The following is a 21,884-nucleotide window of genomic DNA, read 5'->3' as shown; positions in this document are numbered from 1 at the left end:
TAACATCAGTAAAAAGTCCTTTTAGGATGCTTGAAATAAGCATTATTTAACAAAATACCTGCAATATCACAGTACTACTTTTGTAGTATACAAAAGGACCTTGGCATTGCTTGCTAGCGGCGGGTCCTCATGGTGTCTCATGGTTTTGCACATTTCTCTCTTGTTTAAAAACGCTCCAACCTACTAGCCTGGACACAAGAAATTCTTAAGTGACCCATTTACATCTCTGACCGTGCCTTGTCCGGGCGTTGTTCGGCTGTGGTGTTTTCGTATCCTCGTTTAACATATTACTGCTGGTTTTTCCTCACACGGTTAGCTTCTAATGTTTCTTCTTTTGTTTCCAGTGTTGGCAGTGAACAATCAGACACAGGTTAGCTAGTTTGGTAGCCATGATCACAACAGGCGACACGAAGGAGATTGATTGACAATGGTCTACACCCAATCAGGACACAGAAGAATGATTTTTTTTGTCAATGTGGCCCAAATACTTAATTGCAGTAAGAGTTAATTAGGTCAAGCTAACAACTGGAGGAAACGGAACACCATAACTTCATTATGTTTATTGTATTTTTAAAAAACACCATAAAAAGAAAGATTACATTTGTTAATATAAAAGAATCTAAGAATCAAACCTGTGTTTAAAGTTAGTAAAGGAAGAAAGCGTCACCATATCTTAATCTTAATCATTTGTTCAAATGAAATGAATGACAACAATATGGATGCAGCATGGTTGAAATGTTTGCATGTTGTGGTGAAGGCCGCTCAGGACGTCTGCTCCGTCCATGTGGGGCTGGAATGTTCATGGTGAAGTGATTTCCAATAGGTCTTCACCTCCTTTACTCTTCTTGGCCTGTAGCCTCTGCTGCTTCCTCCTCCGCTGTGCTCAATCAATTGACTAATGCTGCTGACCAGCTCCCACAGCACACTGCCAAGGGAAAGATGTTATTGGATTTGGTGTGTGTGTGTGTGTGTGTGTGTGTGTGTATTAGTAAGACCATCTCCATTAGGGAATCTCAACCATTACAATGGAAAGGGTTTCATCGTGTTATTAACTGCTGTCATACTGTAAATGTATGCCCCCCCACACCCCCCATGTCCTCAAAGCAACATTTGTATATGTTCAACAGTCTTCCCCTTCACGTTAAATTAACAGCCCCCGCCCCCCCTGAAGGTCACGTTAAGGATGCCTTTAAGATTACCTTTCATATACTAGAGTATCCTTCACTTATTATAACAAATATTCAGACTCCATGGTGATGCCCGCGACTGCGGCTTAGCTTACATTTCTACATTTACGTGTACATGTATATTTTGATTCCAAATCAGGCTAATTTGTGTCAATAAAGGATTGAAACGGACGTGTGAATACCTATACTTACTTGACATGAATAAAACACCCGCTGCAGCTGCACGGTGAATAGGAGCTGAATCCTAGGATGACTGTCAGCACTGACAGACTTATTGGCTCATAAAGGCTGCTAAAAAAATGTCATCCAAAGTGTGGAGGTGTTTTGAAAAGATGTACATGTAAGATACATAAAAAGGATACAATAAGTTAACATGGTTAAAATGCATCAATATGTTTAAAGCAGTTAAAAGTACTGATATATAACGATCAGTTGTAAAAACTTGTATTTCTAAAATATGTTTGTTTCTAAAATAATCCAAATCTCCATTGTTGGTGTTTGGGTGTAATACCGTAAGGTCCACTAGGGGGTGCTGGCAGCAGTGGTGGTATGGAGTAGCTGATAAAGTAGCAGAGGAAGAATAAATCCTGCTGGTGAATATCAACTTGGGGATGCACGGCGGTCGTGTGGTTAGCGTGCAGACCTCACAGATAGGAGGACCGAGTTCAATTCCACCCTCGGCCATCTCTGTGTGGAGTTTGCATGTTCTCCCCGTGCATGCGTGGGTTTTCTCCGGGTACTCCGGTTTCCTCCCACATTCCAAAAACATGCTAGGTTAATTGGCGACTCCAAATTGTCCATAGGTATGAATGTGAGTGTGAATGGTTGTTTGTCTATATGTGCCCTGTGATTGGCTGGCCACCAGTCCAGGGTGTACCTCGCCTCTCGTCCGAAGACAGCTGGGATAGGCTCCAGCACCCCTGCGACCCTCGTGAGGATAAGCGGTAGAAAATGAATGAATGAATGAATATCAACTCATGGTGGATTGTCGTCCTTATTCTGTATTTCACTTCATACTCCTCTCCAGGCTGGGGAGGGGCAACACACAGGTTTTCACTCTGTAGTGCAGTGGTTTTGAAACCGTCAAGTACCCTCCTAGGGGGGCGCTGCAAAAACGTTTGGGAACCACTGCTCTAGTGGGCCAGACAAAGATCAGACAAAAAAATGAAGCTATTTTTACCATAAGAAATAATAATGTGAAGGGCATCCACACCAACAGAACCTTCTCAACGTCTTCCATCGTTAGTGATCTCCGCTACACCCTTACCCCTTTCACAACATTAGCGTACTTGATTTCACCAAGATGACGACCGAGTTCCTTTACTTTTCCCAACTATTGCGGAACATCATTGCAGCTTCCTGCGTGTTTTTCTGTTGTCATCTCCACCCGTTGGTCTGGGGAGCTGTAGATACCAGGTGTGTGATGGCAAATATCTTCCGTAGAGAGCACAAGGTGCCTGCTGTCATGGCCACCACGACAGGTGTGTGTAAGTGTGGGGTCCCCACTGGGAGCCAGTCAGCTGTTGTTCCACGCGGTAGCTGGCACATCTTAATCAGGCAATCCGATTGGGTACAGATGATGCTGGACACACACACACACACACACACACACACACACACACACACACACACACACTCTTCACAGCCACTTAGCTTTGTTATGTATCCTCCAAATCAGGGAACATCGGGGACATCATAAACAGGTAAGCTTTGTTAAGTGCAGGCCCATACATGTGTGCCGAGTCCAGGTGTGTCTAAACCTTTTGAGATCATGTCAAATATAGCCTGGCTGTAGGACCCCATAAGACCATGACCTTATTGCTTACTGATATTTAGCAGTTACTATAGCAACACAGACACAACCTCGCATCTTCCAGTACGGCTACTGTACTTTTAAAATGTTAATAATGGACATACAGTCGGTCCATAAAAGCATGGTTGCATGAGTTTGGTAATGGTAGTGGTAATGGTAATGGTAATGGTAATGGTAATGGTAATGGTAATGGTTTAATTTCATTTGAACATGCATCAGATTCCAATTGAGTGCATCCCATAATCAGTTCCCAGTTCCACATGTCCAAAAGGAGTAGGAAGAAGCAAAGCTTATTAAATCCTACCCCTCCATCTGGTACTTTTACAATCACTAACTGTTACATTTGTTCACTTCCTGCTTTCCTAATATAGTTTAAGATTTTTTTTATTTTTTATTTTTTTGTCCCGTAGTGAATCATCCTTGTATTTAGCAAACATCAACTGCTTGTATTGTTTCTTGAATTGGCTCATCATTGTGCATTGTTTTTAGGGTCCTGGTAGTTTGGTGTAGAAGAACTTGATGGTAAAACCCAGCTTTTTTTTATGATGAACAAGAAGAGACCTGTCAATCTCTTCTGCATGCCACTGATACACTCCAACATCTTCAAAAGTTTTGCCAGAAGAGCAGAATCTATAATGAAACTGCAAATAGGTGACCAGCTGAAAGTGTTATTTCAACAAATGATCTATTTTTTGAAACATGAAGAGTTTGGTTTACTGCCTCAAAAAGTGTGTGCATATGCATGTCTGCGGACATCTTGTGTGTGCATGGATATCTCTTTATTATTTTCTGGCCTGAGGGATCCTTTCCTGCAAGTGTAATTCCTTAAATCATACCTCCCACTATCAGTCCTACCCCAGGGTGCAGATTTACTATTGCTTCAAATACCCATGCAGTACATACCAGTTCTTACAATTAACCACAAAATCATCAGTAAAGTCAATGAGTCGTCTCTCCTTCCTATGTGAGAAACTGCAACCAAACATAAGTCAAGGCTTCAGTTCCTTCAGGTCTATTTCCTATATCAGGGGTCGCAAACATGCGGCCCGTGGGCCAAATGTGGCCCGCAGGACACTAGTTTGAGGCCCCCGCCTTGATATGAAAGTTTAATGTTAGTGCGGCCCGCGCAAGTTTGATATGGATGCTGTATGGTATCATGTACCCAGAAAAAATGATTACGTTTGATTCATGTTCATGTTAAAGGTTAAATAACTGTTAATAGTTATCCTCCCTATCCGTGTGGAAGTGGTAAGTTTTTGGCTATTTAAGTTGAAAGGAAATAACTTGAAGGCTACCGTTTAGGTGGCTAGCTCTCTAGTTTGCGAGTTAGCATGTGTCTCAAGACCCTGCAGTTGCGCAATATGTTGTAAATAAAAAATATGTATAAATGTGACTATAGTCGTGTTTTGTCATGTCTACAGGGCTCTAATAATGCTTTGTTCATTTTCATCTGAAAAAAATCATTTGTCTACCCACCAACTATATGTGCTTTCTTAAGTTTTTATTATTATTATTATTATTTATTACTGATTGATTGATTTTCTTTATTCTTGATTTGTTTATTTATTTTTCATCTTATTTTGTGTAGAAAAATAAAAATTAAGATATTTGAGAACAGTGGAATGTTTTATCAGAGCTTTTATTGTAGAAAATCGGAACCAAAGCAAAGTTTATTCATTTTTCTGTTTTTAATAAATACGTTTTTTTGGGTTTTTTTTGAAAACCTGATGCACCCCAGTCTCACCCAGATCCTAGCTCCAGTGGCCCCCAAGTAAATTGAGTTTGAGACCCCTGTACTATACTATATACTTCAACTCTACGTATTTGACCTGAAATATTCACAACTTATGCAAAGTGGTACATCCACATAAATTGTTCTAACAAACAATTGTTTTAAAACCAACACCAATGCTCTTTATTTCCTTTTTGCATTGGTGCTTATAGTTAGTGTTCTCTCTAGTCACCCCCGTGTTCATTTCACTGAAGGACCAGCTCCATTCCAGTTCCATGCTGGTTATTGCTCGCCCAATTAAAAAGCTGCCTTTCTGCAAGCTAAAGTGCCTCTCGCCATCTCCCCAGATTATGTGGGTTGCATTTACACTCAACTTTGATGTCAAGCAGGGGCCACAAAGTTTGCTTCTGTGGCCTCAAATGCCCCACGGGCCATGAGATTGAGACTTCTGCTTCACTGTGTAAAGGAAAAAAAAAAGACTTTAGATAACCTAAGCTCAGAGACTGAGGCAGTATTTACTAATGTCATGAATTGACCATATTGTTACAATATTATTAAGCATCTCCTTTCCTAAAATGGAGACAGCTAGTATAAAAGTTGATCTTAAGGCCAACAAACGGAACATATATTCCGGTCATGCGTAACATGACACAAGTAGTAGTAGTGAACTGGAAACGTCCATTAACCATTTATTTTATTCAGGAGATTCAACCTTTGGTTTGCCTTTGACATATGAATTCTTGGGATTCTTATAATTGCATTCATCCGCCTAAAAATGCAAAAGTATCGGCAAACATGACACCTATTACCTGGCTTGTTGGATAACCTGAGTTCATATGCTATTACCCATACCTGTGGAGCAGCAGGCGTTCTTCTTCGATGCTGACCGCTCAAAGGTGCTCGGTCTGGCGAGAGAAACAAGCGATTAGCAGCAAGGAAAAAAACAAGCCAAAGCCTCTTAGTGCTCATGTGTGTATACGGTGTACTATATGTGTATACTGCCCACATCAGCTATCCATGTATTGTTGATATTGACTTATGGAAGTATTGATTCTTGTGAAAAACCTATTCTATAGCAGTGTAATATTATTCATAGAACGTTGTGTCACCCATTTCCACTATAGCGTTCATAGATATCAGTATAGATATAGATAGTCGTAAAGGGATGGTTGGCGGCTGTGACCCCTGTTGGTGGGCTTGGCTGAACCTTCTGCTTTTTGCATCGCTTGCTGTTCTTTGGCTGGGGGGGGCAACAGCCTGCTGGGGGGCCAACAGCGTGCCGGGAGCGCTCTGGGCTCGGTGGCCACTTCCATCTGGGAGCATCCTGGTTGCTGGTTGGGAGTCATCTTGGTCTCGTGGTGTTGAGATGTGGGTGGCATGATGAAGTGGACTATCTGAGTTCTGAGTAAACCATCAGAGGAGTTGGGCCGTGCATGGATGACACACCCTTGGGCTCCTTGAGGGCAGTGTGTTGGGTGAGGGGTGCTGGGGCGTTGGACATGGAATTTGCGGAGCCAGGGTTGTGTTCTCCTGGTAGTACTGGTGTGGTTTGGCTTTGTCCTGAGGTTTCCCCCGAGTGCCTGGTGTCCTTAGCTCTTCTGGAACTACAGTAAACCTCGGACATATCGGATTCAATTGTTCCCACTGGTTTTGTCCGATATAAGCGAAATCCGTTATATGCGTATACCGGAAAATGTCCGTTTTACGCATATATGGGATTTATATCCGGTATATGCGTAAATGGGATTTTATCCGTTCTAAAAAGGCACTTCCTTGACTATGTTTCCAATGTACCTGGACGCGCAGGCAACGCTGCAAACGCTGCAAATGACGTCGTATAGCGGCCTGTCACCATTCGGCCAATCGGAGCGCCACGATGCGGCCATCCGATATATGCCAGGGAAATTTCATGGAAATGCATTGGAACTTTTGTCCGAAATAGGCGAAATCCGTTATAAAAAATCGGATATATGCAATGAATTCTTATTGGAAATGCATTACAGAAAAATCGGTTCTTTTTTATCTGTCCGTTGTGAGCGAATTTCCGATATATCCGAGTCCGATATATCCCAGGTTTACTGTAGTGATTTCTGTGATATGGAGAAGGGGGCAGATTAAATCAAGTCTGCTTCTTCTTAGTAAGTTTCAGACATGCTAAATTGTGGAAGTGTAACTATGATATGTACTCCAATTGAACCTGTATGCATGTTTGGAATAAACGACACTAAACTACACTAAAACTAACAGCATGCAGTAGAACGTCATGTGTTCACTGATTCAGTTTTTGCCATGGACAACCGAGAAGGGGGACTTTACTGAGAAAGCCCTCCTGGTTAAATGAATGGGTAATGTTGTCAGAGATGAGACCGCTCTACTAAAGTGTCTGTCAGTGCTGACAGGCACCACTGATCTCAAATCCCCTCCTCCAACTATAAAACATGCAAAATGACACCCTGCACAAATTCTTAGACCATATCAGAACCATCTTTTCTCTTCCATCTATTCACTCTCCCAATTTCTTTCTTAATCTCTGTCTTGCTTCTCTGTCTTCAGAGACTCAGGCAGCCGGATCATCTGTGTTTCTTAGTGTCAATTAAAAGTGATATATCTGCATTTGTCAACATATCATTTATGGGTGGCCTGTGATGCTCACTTGATTTGTCAGCCAATCCCTGACACGGGATTCTCCCTCATTAGACCTGGAGCTGGCAGCATGATGGCTGACGCTGCTGGGAGGCTTCGTTCCCCTCCGACATGATACTAACCCGAGAACAGGCCTCATCTGTCAGTCCGCTCACTTGCCAGCCAGAAATCCACTCGGGGAAAATGATGAGCACACGGATGGAGGACGAGGTACAAGAGGGTCGGTAGTGTACGCTTACAGCAAGCATCATGAACTTTATTAGTTCAGTGCATGCCAAAAGGCCTGGGACCAGGACTACACAGTGGAACCGCTGCCTACCGTTGGGAAGCCCATGCCGTGCCGTCGAAGGGCTGACAGACTTGTGCATGGCAGTAGATCCCCAGGGTACCCCGGTAAAAGGGTCTGGGCCGGCTCCCTGTCTCTTGGGAGTAGGAGCCTCCAGGGCAGAACGTGGGCAACTCACTTAAGCTAGCTGTGAGGAGATTCGCCTGACCTCTTACTGTCTCGCCTCTTCATTTATGGATTGGATTTCCTGAAGAATTACCAGTTTGCTTTTTTGAGATATTATTTAAGGCGTTTACCGTTCATGAAAGCTAAGCAGTTTTATGTATTTTGTACTACTGTACTACTGTACCCAAAATGAGCTGAACCATCATCATAAAAAATGAGCTATGTACTGTTACACCTCATTGCTCATCTAAAGAAGTACTGACAGTTCCATTCTATTGTAATTGTATTTTTATAATGTGTGAAAAAACGAGCTGCGGGCCAAAGATAGCCACGGGCCTCACTGTGGACCGGCTGTACTGCCTAGGATGTGAGGTCTGCAGCTTGACCAACTGCAATTTTCGGACTATAGAGTGTATCCACTAAATTTGAAGAGAAATACGGATTTGTACATATAGGCCACACCTGTCCATAATACGGGGCATTTTCCACTTTTCTGACCTCTACATTGTAAATGTTCTAAATGTAGTTAGAATGTTGTATTCTCGTGTTAAACCATGCCAAAGTTTCAGATAATAACACATTTGGAAGTGAGCCCTCAGAGAAGTTTGGGATGGCTCAAAACGCTCGGTTTGAAAAGGTGTGGTAAAACTGCCCCTTTGTGATGTCACAGAGGGGCGGACTTCCTTATATGGTTCATAGTTAGGAAGCACTTTGGGCGTGTGGCCATTCACAGTGGAGTGGGCATGCCCATAGGCAGGACGTGGATTATAGCTTATCATGGGTTACGTTACGGTAACATTACTGACACCTTGTGACCAGTGTAGAATACTACATTGCATTTTGTCATTGAATGCATCTTCCAATTGCCTTATTATTTGTATTTATTATTATTTGAATAAGAATATAACTGTAGTATTCCTATGGTACCCATTATGTCATTGTATGGTCTTATCACCTCGTACTTCGGTACAGGATAAAATTAAATTGAAAAAATTATTTAAAAAAAAATTCAAAAAACTATATTTGGAAAGCAGGAAGTGAACAAATGTAACAGTTAGTGATTGTAAAAGTACCAGATGGAGGGGTAGGATTTAATAAGCTTTGCTTCTTCCTACTCCTTTTGGACATGTGGAACTGGGAACTGATTATGGGATGCACTCAATTGGAATCTGATGCATGTTCAAATGAAATTAAACCATTACCATTACCATTACCATTCCCATTCCCATTCCTTTAATCAAGTGTGTAAGAGTCAATCCCCACACATTTGCAATTCAGCATTGAAGGCCCAGCAACATTTGTTGTCTGGTCTATGAAAACACGGTCAATCTGGCCTCAAAACTTGAGTGGGGTGAAGACAAGCTGATGTAGGAAGGATATAGGATGGTAAGTCGTTAGTGGAATTCCAACAGGGAAGCAGTGTGAATAATGGAGAAACACCTTCTCTATCCTTCTGGTCTTTATGCTAGCCTAACGACCAGGCTTAAGGCTACAATGTGACTCCGATTAATCCGTTGTTTTACATGATCATTCGTTAGTGCTTCATTCATTTTGCTACCATTCACTGGCGGTCCTGGAGCTAATCCTTGTGAAAAACAGCGATGTATGTACTGTATATAGTAGCATACAATGTAGCATATGTAGCATACAATGGCATATTTTTGTGAAATATCTTTCATCAAAACGGAATGATGTTGAAATGAAAAGGTGACAACTGTGTTGTATGCTGTCTTCTAACAAGTTTTGTAGTAGCAAGGTACTCTCTGGGTTACATGCCAACATTCCTGGCGCCTCTACTCCCACAGTGGGAGATCAGAGAGGAGTAGGAGGAGGAGGAGGAGGAGGAGGAGTACATGGCCTTTCCTCCTTCACGTTCCATCAAAGCGGTTAGCCTGCCTGGGTAGTCGTGGCTCAGAAACACACAGGAATGCACAAAAGTATGGTCAAGTTGTTTTTCTTTAATGTTAATTGAAAAAATACCCACAAAATAACACCATCAAACATGATAGTTTTTGCTGTCTGCCTTTGTTTGGCATTCACATATCCCATAATGGAGGATAAGCGGTATGGAAAATGGATGGATGGATATCGCATTACGTTTTCCTATATTTTCCAACAGGACTTCCAAAGTTCCAAAGGTCAGGTTGACCTAAGTTGACTGTTCTGTGCCCCTATTTCCTTTCTACCATTGATTGTTTGCTTCAGGGTTTTTTTTTTGGTCTTGTAACTTCAGTCATTTTTCCACACCTACACATTTTGGTTTTGATTGCTTTTTACTATTTTTCTGACGTCTTCCTGTGCTGCCGTGTTAGCTCCTTTCCTAGTGATGTTTTCCCGGCCTGCTCTTCTGGATCCTCTGGAGTTCTTTTCATATTGTGTGTCTGTAATCCCCAGTTGTAGCGGTTCCCAAACCGACCATGATAAGTGAATTCAGGAAAAGTTGGATACAATATTGATAAATAGAATATTTTCATAGTCGGAGCATAGAAAACGTGTTCATGACATTTTTACCATTATTAGAGCCCTGCATCCCCTCCCAGAGAGCAACCAACAGGCACACATTTTGATCAGCGAACACGGCCATACGTCTCACCACCCCCCAGGCATGCAACCCCCAAGGAGCCCAGTCCCTAAAACACCGGCGGAGGTACGAGTGCACGTACACTGACTCAACCCAACAAGTGTTCAGAGAAAGAGAGAGAGTACCTGAGTACACAACAGTAATTATTGCATGTACATTAATATAGCTTCAAATCTGCCTTTGCTAGCTCTAAATGAAGGCACAAATATAACTCCATAGACGTGCACCTCCAAAAAGACAAATAGTGCTGTGGCTTGCTAGGGCTGACTATTGGAACACATTGAAAAGTTTTCCCATTGAAAATAATACAGCAATTTATTTGCCGCCCTCTACTGGTAGAAAAGCATTTTACATTCTGTTCTACAGGGTGGCATGGATCAGATGGTAGCGTGGTTCTTTCCACGGTTTTTGGTTCCATCCTTGATCGCTCAACTTATTTATACATTTCAACATTCAGTCTGTATTTTTACTTGACATTTCAAATCCCGCCATTTTTAGTCTGCTGAAGACAAATGAATAAATGAAATGCTGCCCCCAGTCAGGGAAAGTGATTTTATATGTAACATTATATGTTTTTAGATTTTACACATAACAAATATGTAACCTTTTTCTTCTTCTCTTTCTGTGCACGTTAGCATGGTTCAGGTCATAGAGTGGTCGTTTCACAACGTGATTGTTGCTGGTTCACTCCTCAGTCAGTGAATAGAATTCACCTCATTTCTAGGCTATTTCAACATTCATTCTACATTTCGCTTCATCTTCATTTCCAGTTGGAAGTTGGAAGTTCAAACATGCCAGACAAGTACAAACGACACACTAAATGAATCATGTGAAATAAAGACGTGCCAATCACTATTTATTCCTCGAATAATTGTCAGATGCATTTCATATGTCCACAGATCACAAAGATCAACATCATTCAACCGGACACAAATGAACATACATTGTTAATGTGGTGCTCAAACCTTCCTACTTTGGAATAGCAATTCCAGTTCTGAGCTACGTGGAATGGGACAATGCATGGGATAATGTTGACTTAGCATCTCCAGTGTGATATCGCTACCATTATGTACAGTACATACAATAAGTGTCATTGTCACTTCACATTGTCCTGTCATGTGGAGCTGGTTCTGCAATACCAGCATATTCTTTTAAATCGCCATGTGTATGGCAGCAACAACAACAAAAACAATCACAGGATGCTTGACAACATGAAGGCACTATTTGTATTTCATCATACACTTACAGTACATGTACCGTCCCTGCAGGCAGTTCACAAGGAACTCATCCCTAGAAAAATGGAAACATTCAGACAGTCAATCAGTACTAAGTTACTGGGAAAAGCACCATTGCAATTGATCTCTGCATGATGACGAAATATTACCCCACACAAACATGGAAATAATCACTCCAGAGATGGTAGTTCATACGTATGATCACAGTTGGGGTCAAACTCTAAAAATGACTACATCAGTGTCCTTTTAGTCATGGTGCAATCTACACAAAGAAAGATGCTTTGTTTCATTATCATGTTTCAATGGCTCAGTGCACATAAACTACAATTTATCTTATGATAAATGTGTATTTTGGACTTTACATACAAGAGCTATAGCAATATAGCTATAAAATACTAATAGCAATATCTGCTTTTCATGTGGAGAGTTACCCGGGGTTACACAATTTGTCTTTTGGGAAGACTTTTTTTCAAAACAATTAGGATTTTGTCTGTGATACAGTTTGCCCACAGGAACATTTGTGAGGTCAAAACCCATTTGGGCTCCATCCGTTTTCAGAGTTCCAAAGTTGGAAGCATATAATTGTCCAAAATGCCTTAAGATACAAAACATTTTTATCCAACTTCTGATTGGTTAACTGAGTGAATAACCTTTTAAACCCAACAGGGACCCGGGAGCTGCCAGGTTGTGTTTGTGTTGCTATGCTAATTGATCAATACCAGTGGCACCTGTCTCAGCTAAAAGCTAAACATAGAAAAACAGAAGACAATTCACATGTGGAAAACAAGAACCATCTGAGACCAGAACTTGACAGGAATCATTTCAACAAACAAAACACCAAAGCACAATCTTGAAATCTTACATTTAGCCCTTCCAAGGTATCATTCCTACCGCTAAAACTCAGGGAACAAGCGACTTTATTTATTCTTATCCAGTAGTAAAGATGTGTACATTTTCTATCTACAATAACATCAAAGACTCACTTTCACACCAACATCATCATGTACACCTTGTACATGCACAGAAAAATAGTTTTTATTGTAGATCCAATTTTGGGATCCTTTTTGGGGCAAAATGTCAGAGGGTTTAATTTTGTTATTCTCGATCCACATAACGATTTGCTTTCCCGAAATATTCATCTCCTGTCTGTTTTGGGTGGTGGTGAGATGTAGCCGACAATGTTTTACTGCATTTGTACTGTTTCATGTGATCAAATAACCACATAAACACTTCAAACAATGTACAGCGGTACCTCAGTTAGCATACACTTAGCAGTTTTTTTTTTGGTTAATGTCCAAATTTACGACCAAATTTTGCCTCAGTTTGCGTACATTTTCTGGTTAGAGTATAATATGACACACATCTTGTTGTTATTAAAGGGATATTTTTTGTTGTATGACATCCTCATCAGCAGTGCAATGCATCAACTGTGACTCCATCATGTGTTTATTTTGACTAAACTCTTTAAGCGGCCCAACAACTAACCAGTATGGTACATATGGAAACAGGAAGTGGAAGTCTTATTCATTGAACTCAGTAGTTCTCACCTTCTTCATCAAAATTTCATTGCAACTTTATTTGGCTTCATTTTGGCTAATTTTGTAGCCTTGATTAAAAAAAAAAGCAGAGACTTGGACGTGAGAAAAACTATTGAATTCAACTCATGGCAAAACAGGAAGGTGTTTTTCTGGCTGCCACATCATGCCTTTCACACCAATCCAGTCTTAAACGAAGGTTAAAGTAATCTTAAATATTAATTTATCCCTTTTAATCATCATGCATACATACGTATTTACAGTACGTGCATAACATTTTTTTATGTAAAACTTTACTTTTAAAGCTACAAAAATGCATTTTGTGTTTGGGGGATTTTTGTAACCGATTAATGGGATTTCCATTTATATTTTTTACGGGGAAAATAATTTAGTTAGAGTACGTTTTGGTTAGAGTCAGCCCTTCTTGAATGGATTATTGATGCTAACCAAGGTTCCACTGTACACTAAACAAAACAGAATAATATATTGCTTGTTTTTTGTTTTTAATGTGGTACTACTTGGATGAGTGATTCCAGAATGATTTACAAATACCGTATGTATGGGTTGCCATTGAAGCTGTGCTAAGCATGAATGAGTCGTAAATAAATAAATGCGGGACAAGTCGGGGGAATGGGTGACACGAGTTAATCTAGTACCTGATTTCACTCATAATAAAAGAATTAGAGTTTGGCATTACTACTTTCCACGCCAGGACCCAACCAAGCTACGTGTGCTTCTGGCCGATGTGCACAAATTTAAGCAAATCCACGTCTGCCTGCATAGTAAAACTTTTTTAAAAATGAAGGCTTTTTTTCTGTGTCGGAAAAATGTTTTTACAGTAATTACATCTCAGTCATAATAACACAGATTAAATACTATTTACTTTAAATTGCGACAAGAATAAAAAAAAAAACATAGAAAACGCTGCATTAAGGACATAAAAACACAAATCAATCACGTCATATATACATACAGTCCTGGTGACCAGAGTAGGTGGCTTCTGGAGTCATCTTATAGCCGTTTGTTAGTTTTTAACACGTCATGTTGAGTCGAAACCTCTCAAATACAAACAAGCAATAAAGCAAGTCATTTCACATGTACTTCAAAAAATATGCTGCACGTCATCTACATGATCCAATCTCAGTTGGACTACTTTCTTGATGTCTTTCTAACAAATTGGCCGATGAACCAGATTGGAATTGTTCGAGAAGTTATTGTTCGTGAGCTTTTCCACCTTTTCCAGGAAAAACACAAATAGAATGTTAAAATGTATTTTTCAGAGCACGTGTATACAGAATAATTCATCTGTGCCTCACAGAAGCAATAACACTTAAATCCTGCTTTAAATGCTCAGTCGGAGAAAAAGTACGTACCCAGTACCAAGTCAACCTTCAAGAAAAAAAAAAAAACATCCAACGGAATGTAGTAGTATTGAAATCCATTAGAAATAATACTGATCTTCCACCCGTGAGGAGCTTGTCGCTTCACTCCCATGACATGAATTCATTCATTTCCTATAGTACTTCCTATAGTACTTAGGGTCGTTGGGGTCACCGCCGACCTGAAAAGGCATAACCTCCAACAGCCAACCCTTAACTGCTGACCCGGACTCCCTTAGCCTTGATCCTAGCTCTAATCCCAAAGCCCTAATCCTAACCCTTAAGCAGAACTCTAACCCTAACCCTGACCCTGACCCTGACCCTAACCCAGCTAACTACACATTCATGTTCGGTGGCTAATTCTGTGCATCAAACGCCCGTATGAGTTACTAATGAGTTACTGAGCCCAAGTGGTTTTATTCAAGACTTAGTTGGATCTTGCAAAAAACAAAGCTGAAAATAATGTTAGCTAGAAATCTGTAAGTTTCAACAAGAATTCTCTCTAAAATCAAATATTACGTATACTGTATAGAATAATTATATTCTGATTTACAAGCTGTTCTTCTCCAATCATAAATCGAGAGCGTAGAGAGCGGTACGTAAGACTTCCAGACTTTTGACGATGCTGTGCAATAAATAAAAGGGTGAGCTCTCTGCTTGTGACGGATGGTGAGATATAGAGTATAAACCACCAGATATGTCATATTTTATCACAATATCAATATCCTCTTTTCTGTTCTCTCGGGGCTTTTCAACACAAGCAATCCTTTTTTTCGTTCATTTTCATTGACTCGATGAAGTACTCGCCCTTCGTGGCTTGTGATCCAAATCACGGTCCGTTACTTTGAGATGATCTTCTCAAAGCAAATCTTCATTTTTCGCTCTTGTCGTCGGATAACAGACCATCTCCGAAGCTTCGGTGGAGCATCAGTCATCCATCCGTAGGTGGAGGGCTCCACATCACGGACCTTCAGAGAATTCCAAACAGCCTCTTAAAACGAGGCGGTAGACCGGACTGCAGGTCTCAGATCAGCCTCTCCTCGGGGGGCACTTTGAGGACGCTGCCCATCTCCAGCCTGGCTCCAGCTACTTCCTGCGAGCTGGGGCTGTAGGTGCCCTCTGACTGGCGCTTCTTCCGGGCCGTCATGATTAGGAAAAAGATGACCAAGATGGCGAGCAATACGCATAACATGGCGAGAGGGATGGTCACCACCAGCCACGGGACTCGCTCCTTTTGTTCTTTTTTCTGAAAAGCAATTTAAAGGAATGAGTATGCAAACATTTGTTATGATCCTCATCACAAATACTGTGTCTCCAAGTACAACACAATTCTGTGTATTGTCAGTACTCGAACGTTGCACTCGACACTTGGCAAATGTGCAAATGGTGCGTGCACACGGACGGGTGTCTTGGTCCGCATGACAGTTGGACTTGAGCTCGGTTTTGTTGGATTTCTGCCATCATGTCTTGTTTGAGGCTTTCATTTTGTTCCGTCTGCTTCCTGTTTCAACTCAATGCGTGACTTTCACTCTGGTTAGAGGGACCTGGGGGCCACACCTGATTGGGTGTTTGATTTGGAACTAGGGCTCTATTTCTGGGATGATTGGATTTAAATCAGGTTTAAAGAGCGGTCCGAGGTCCGAAAAAGCCAATTATTAGTTCTAAATCTTTAGTTCTTTAGTTCCTCTATCATAAGTCCTTTGTCAGGTGGGCATTGTGAACTGGAGTGTTGTCCGGTTGTCATTATCACACATACGGGGGGGGGTCTTCCGTCAGGAGGCAGCATATTCACATACCCAGCTGTCGTTTGACGCCCCTGCACAACCTGACGCAATTTTATGGAGCTGAAAACAAGGCTTATGAAGATGCCGTCAGATGGTTATTGGACTGCACTCGGCACCAGTGACCACCTTCATCTGGGCCGACCATCGTCCCGTGTCCTGATGGACAACCAGATAGATCAGGCGTCTCAAACACGCGGCCCGCGGGCCAAATGTGGCCCGCAGGACACTAGTTTGAGAAAGTTTAATGTCAGTGCGGCCCGCGCAAGTTTGATATAGATGCTGTATGGTATCATGTACCCAGAAAAAATTATTATGTTTGATTCATGTTCATGTTAAAGGTTAAATAACTGTTAATAGTTATCCTCCCTATCCGTGTGGAAGTGGTAAGTTTTTGGCTATTTAAGTTGAAAGGAAATAACTTGAAGGCTACCGTTTAGGTGGCTAGCTCTCTAGTTTGCGAGTTAGCATGTGTCTCAAGACCCTGTAGTTGCGCAATATGTTGTAAATAAAAAGAGTATAAATGTGACTATAGTCGTGTTTTGTCATGTCTACAGGGCTCTAATAATGCTTTGTTCATTTTAATATGAAAAAAATCATTTGTCTACCCACCAACTATATGTGCTTTCTTAACTTTTTATTATTTGCCCTTTTATTATTATTATTATATTTATTTATTTATTACTGATTGATTTTCTTTATTCTTGATTTCTGCAGAAAAATCAAAATTAAGATATTTGAGAACAGTGGAATGTTTTATCAGAGCTTTTATTGTAGAAAATCGGAACCAAGGCACTGAAAAAGTTTGTATATTTTTCTGTTTTTAATAAATGCGTTTTTTTGGGTTTTTTTTTTTTTTTAAAACCTGATGCGGCCCAGCCTTGCCCAGACCCTAGCTCCAGTGGCTTTTAAAGGATGTGGTCTTCAACTTAAACAACCTATTCCACTTTAATATTCTTCCTCAAAAATGTTTTATCTCACTCCCATTTCTTCTTTTTGCATTTCCAAGCTCTACTTAGAACCTCCTTAAGATCCAACAGTGCAAACTGTTCATTCTTGCAATTTTTCAATGAAGTCTTAAAATGTTGATCAGGATGAGCATGACGTCTGTTGGATAGCATGCATTGCATCCAGTGACAGGAAACGATGGGAATACTGCGTGTACTTACATTGCTTCCACAGAGTGGGCCGCTATAACCCGGCACACATACGCACTGGAAATGGTTGAGTCGGTCTAGACAAGTGGCACCGTTAAGACAAGGACTGGACTGGCACTCGTCTATTTCTGTCTCACACCTGAAAGACATCAGTGCGGCTTTAACACAACACGGGCTGACACTCAACAACACCGACAAGCAAACGTTCTCCCGAAATTAGCAGGCCAAGTCTAAGGCTACTTGAAATCCAGATCTAAATGTCGGATTTGCCAATGGTGGCGTAGCACAAATGGACAGATCTGATCTACTCCGCCATCACTGAAATACAATAGAAAGCAAACAGCAAAAGCATATACAGTGTGGAAAATACTAAAACCGTTTTTAACACTTTGATTAGTTTGAGCTCCAATAAAAGTCTCCAATTCGGTTTAATCGTCCTTGTTCCGCCCAAGGACGCTAGCAACCCGAATAGGCCAGTTGACTCAACCAAATCATTTTTGATTCATCAGTAATCCCTCGCTATCACGGTTTTTAAAAACTGTATTAATTAATGTTTCGTGTTTGAATACGATTAATTATTGGGCGAAAATATGCCCATTTAAACATAAGCATATGTGTTAATATATGAAGCCATTTCAAGCATAAAAATGTCTAAATGACGTCAAATCCAAAGACGTGCTCATATGTGGTATTCCATACTGGTCACGAGGTGTTCGGTAAGACATACAAGCACCAGACTCAATCGCCGGATTTGATTGTAGGTTTGAGCCATGTCAAACAGACACAGTCAATGCTAACATGTTTTTTTCCATAACATTACTTCCTGTTTGGCCCCCACTCAGGTACACGACAACAGGAGCACATTTACAACAACACACATGAGTACTAGATGTCCTATTTACTCTTGTTATGTCATGTAAATGTTATGTCATGACTATAGGGGTGTTATCTCCAATTTCGTTGTACATCTTGTATAATGACAATAAAGGCCATTCCATTATTTCATGTGGAGAGGCCCCTAATAACACAAACGGATGGTATTTTCCGGGTAATTTGAAATACATTTAGGATCTGATCCGTGTGGAATACTGTATATGTGACTCTCACCTGGGACCAGTGTATCCCGGCTTGCAGGTGCAGTTGCCCCCCATGTCCCCACCTATGCAAACCCCTCCGTTAAGACACTTGGTCGTGGCATCACAAGCCACTGGAGGGAATCGCCATCTGTGGAACACAAATACAATTCAACACATTTTACAAAGCGATAGAATTGGAATGAGTGAAGTTGATTTAGACTTCTCAGATAAAGATAAAGATAAAGATAAAGATGTGTAAAGATCACACATCCTGTACATTAATTCAGTCAGTTCTTGTCTTGTATATATGACACCCGAGATTCCTTTTTGATGAAAAAAAAAAAAAAAGAACACTCTGGAATGTGGCCTGAGGCAGTCAGCCCATACGAGATGTTGGACAATCTTAAAAGACATTTTTGACATTTTTTTATTGAGCAGGGGTTTTCACAATCTAACTTTGTGGGCCTGGTTGAAATGCTATGAAAACCCCAGTTAAGAAGTCGCTCAAAACTAAACTTTCTTCATTCTTGATTCTTTGTGAGTAATCGAATATTTCAGTTAGAGTCCAATGAATTAACAATGCTAACCAAGGTTGCGCTGTACTGTATTTATCCATCTATCATTTTCTATGCCGCTTATCCCCACGAGGGTAGCAGGGGTACTGCATTTCTGGACATACAAAATGTCTTGGAAAAATGTTGAAAGTCCGGCATACAATCAAAGTTTCTACGCATTAAAAGAAGACGAGAAGAAAAAACTCACTGGCAACGTTTGCCCACGTATCCTGGAGGACACAAGCAGGTATGAGTTTCCATCAGTTCCTCACAGGTTCCCCCGTTCAAGCAGCTGAACTCCAAGCAGTCGTCCACCTCTTCTTGGCAGTTTCTCCCCACGTAGCCAGGCTCACAGTCACACCGGTGATCGGCCAGGAGGTCTTTGCACGTCCCGTAGACGCAAGGGCTAGAAGAGCACTCGTCTATCTCGGCCTCACACAGCCTCCCCTCCCAACCTGGCCTGCAGCTGCAGTTAAACTCGTTAAACTGGTCCTGGCACACACCCTCGTTGAGACATGGCTGAGAGTCACAAACCGGGGCACCCTGGCACCCGATGGTTGGCTCGTGTCCATTCAGTCTGGAGAATCGACTTGTCTGAGGGGCGTCCGGTACGCTGAAAAGCGGAAGGTAGATCCCACCGACTCGCACTTCTCCCAGACATCCGGTATATTTCTCGGCGAGCCAAATTTTGGTGTCGTTAAGGAAGTTGAGGTTGCCACCGGCTCCGAGGCTGCCGCCAGCTGAGTAGCCGTCCACGGTGAGGACCCATCGAGACGCTGGCAGTGCAGGGTCCACCATGGTCAATGCCACACGGTGCCAAGCCCCGTCGGCGATGGTGCGGTCACTGGTAAAAGCCAGCAGATCTGCACTTGATCCGCTGTCGATTTTGACCAGAAGGGTGGAATTGAGGAGTCCCAGGCAGAAGACCATAGCTCTGTTGTTGGCCCTCACCAAGATGCCGTTCTCCTCTCGTGTTCGAATGACCATGGTGATGTTGGTTATCGGGCTCAGCAGGGAGCTGTTGGCAAAATACTCCAGACCGTTGTCCTGGAAAAAGGCTTCGGTCAAACCTGTGAGAGGAAACGGTTGAAATAGATGAATGACACTCTTTGTCGCCTCATCATCGAATTATTCCTTGTTTCTCATATGAACCGTCTGGTCTTGTCACATTTCATTATTTTCTTGGATTACACTTCGTTCTCCCACTGATTCCTCGTCTTTTCTCAGTTTCTCTGTTGCACATTTGGACCTAGCATTCTTGAATTGTAGTTAATGATAGTCGGTCGTTTTTAGTTCCTATCGACTGCGATCACCTTCCATCTTCTTTCATTCATCTCAGTGTGGGTCATGGGGGCGGTCGCCCAAGACCAAAAGCCCAGGCTTCCCTCTCAATGGATGCTTCGTCCAGCTTCTCTGGTGGGTTCTTAGATGGCTTGAGACTAATAGTCTCTAACGTGTCCTGGGTCTTCCCCGAGGCCTCCTGTGTGCCCTGAACGTGTCCTGAACACCTCAGGAGTCTGGGAGGAAACCCAACCAGATGCCCAAGTCACCTTGCCTTGGACTTTTGCACTACAGCGAACTGTTTTTAAAATGTCTACTTTCATTTCAATGACCAGAGGTTGGTAATTACTTTGACCATTGGATGGAGCTTCCTGGAACTCAAGACTGCAAGTCGTACGAGTCGTGTTCATGCTGACCTATATATCCCATAGTCACAATAATTGGTAGCAAAGGATTACTCACACTCATAACCATCCCACAGGTCGACACATTGCCCTTTATCAGAACACGGCTTGTCGACACACCACAATCGCTTCTGGCACAGCTGTCCAGAGAATTGAACGGGACAGTCACACCTGAAGTCATTCCAGGTAATCTGGCACGTCCCAGCGTTGGCGCACGGCTCGTCCTGCGTACAGACAAACACAGGCGTGTGGATTAGACGCTCACTTGTGAAATCTCTAACCCGAGACGACTGCACCGGCCCGGCAAAAGCTGCAGAGAAGATTAGGAGGTAACATGCAGGGGGATCATCAAAGGGATTCACAACCAGCTCAGCGAGGGCACGGTAACAATCTGACACATTTGGTTCACATTGGGAATAGAGACAAGCCTGTGCGATAGAACTAGTACTGAATATAACAGGGTGTCCCAAAAGTCTGGACCCAAAGGAAATGTGTATTAGATGAGTATTTCCATCAATCCAATAAGTTCTTGCCAGCTGACACATAATCACTCATGCAGCATAATTGCAAAACTATAAAAACCTATGAACATTTTTGGGACTTGTGACGTGAGCGAAGAACTACAGAGTCAACCTCTGATGACATAATCGACAGGCAACACAGCTGACTTACACTTCCTGTTTCCATGTACAGTAAACCTGGGATATATCGGATTCAATTGTTCCCACTGGTTTTGTCCGATATAAGCGAAATCCGTTATATGCGTATACCGGAAAATGTGCGTTTTACGCATATATGGGATTTATATCCGGTATATGCGTAAATGGGATTTTATCCGTTCTAAAAAGGCACTTCCTTGACTATGTTTCCAATGTACCTGGACGCGCAGGCAACGCTGCAAACGCTGCAAATGACGTCGTATAGCGGCCTGTCACCATTCGGCGAATCGGAGCGCCACGATGCGGCCATCCGATATATGCCAGGGAAATTTCATGGAAATGCATTGGAACGGGACTGGAGATTTTGTCCGAAATAGGCGAAATCCGTTATAAAAAATCCGATATATGCAATGAAT

The 21,884-nt window shown here is 41.9% G+C and overlaps 2 protein-coding genes across 7 annotated transcripts in view; one reads left to right on the top strand and one right to left on the bottom strand.

The window, feature by feature from the left end:
- im:7150988 (Golgi-associated plant pathogenesis-related protein 1) overlaps positions 1 to 21,884 on the top strand; it is a 62,316-nt gene that overhangs the window by 7,077 nt on the left and 33,355 nt on the right. The window lies entirely within an intron of this gene.
- The window catches only part of LOC131127723 (protein crumbs homolog 1-like), a 40,747-nt gene continuing 32,132 nt past the window's right edge, over positions 13,270 to 21,884 (bottom strand). For all 6 annotated transcript variants that reach the window (XM_058069890.1, XM_058069891.1, XM_058069893.1 and 3 more), the window contains 5 exons: positions 20,868 to 21,033; positions 19,333 to 20,194; positions 18,602 to 18,718; positions 17,507 to 17,633; positions 13,270 to 15,802 (listed from right to left, as the gene is read on the bottom strand). In XM_058069890.1, the coding sequence (XP_057925873.1) occupies positions 15,581 to 15,802; positions 17,507 to 17,633; positions 18,602 to 18,718; positions 19,333 to 20,194; positions 20,868 to 21,033 (1,494 nt within the window). In that variant the 3' untranslated portion in view covers positions 13,270 to 15,580. The remainder of the gene's footprint in view (positions 15,803 to 17,506; positions 17,634 to 18,601; positions 18,719 to 19,332; positions 20,195 to 20,867; positions 21,034 to 21,884) is intronic.

The sequence above is a fragment of the Doryrhamphus excisus genome, chromosome 4 (assembly GCF_030265055.1).
Source record: "Doryrhamphus excisus isolate RoL2022-K1 chromosome 4, RoL_Dexc_1.0, whole genome shotgun sequence".
In the NCBI taxonomy this organism is placed as follows: Eukaryota; Metazoa; Chordata; class Actinopteri; order Syngnathiformes; family Syngnathidae; genus Doryrhamphus; species Doryrhamphus excisus.
The sequence above is the reverse complement of the archived record's forward strand: the minus strand, read 5'-3'. Positions and strand labels throughout refer to the sequence as shown.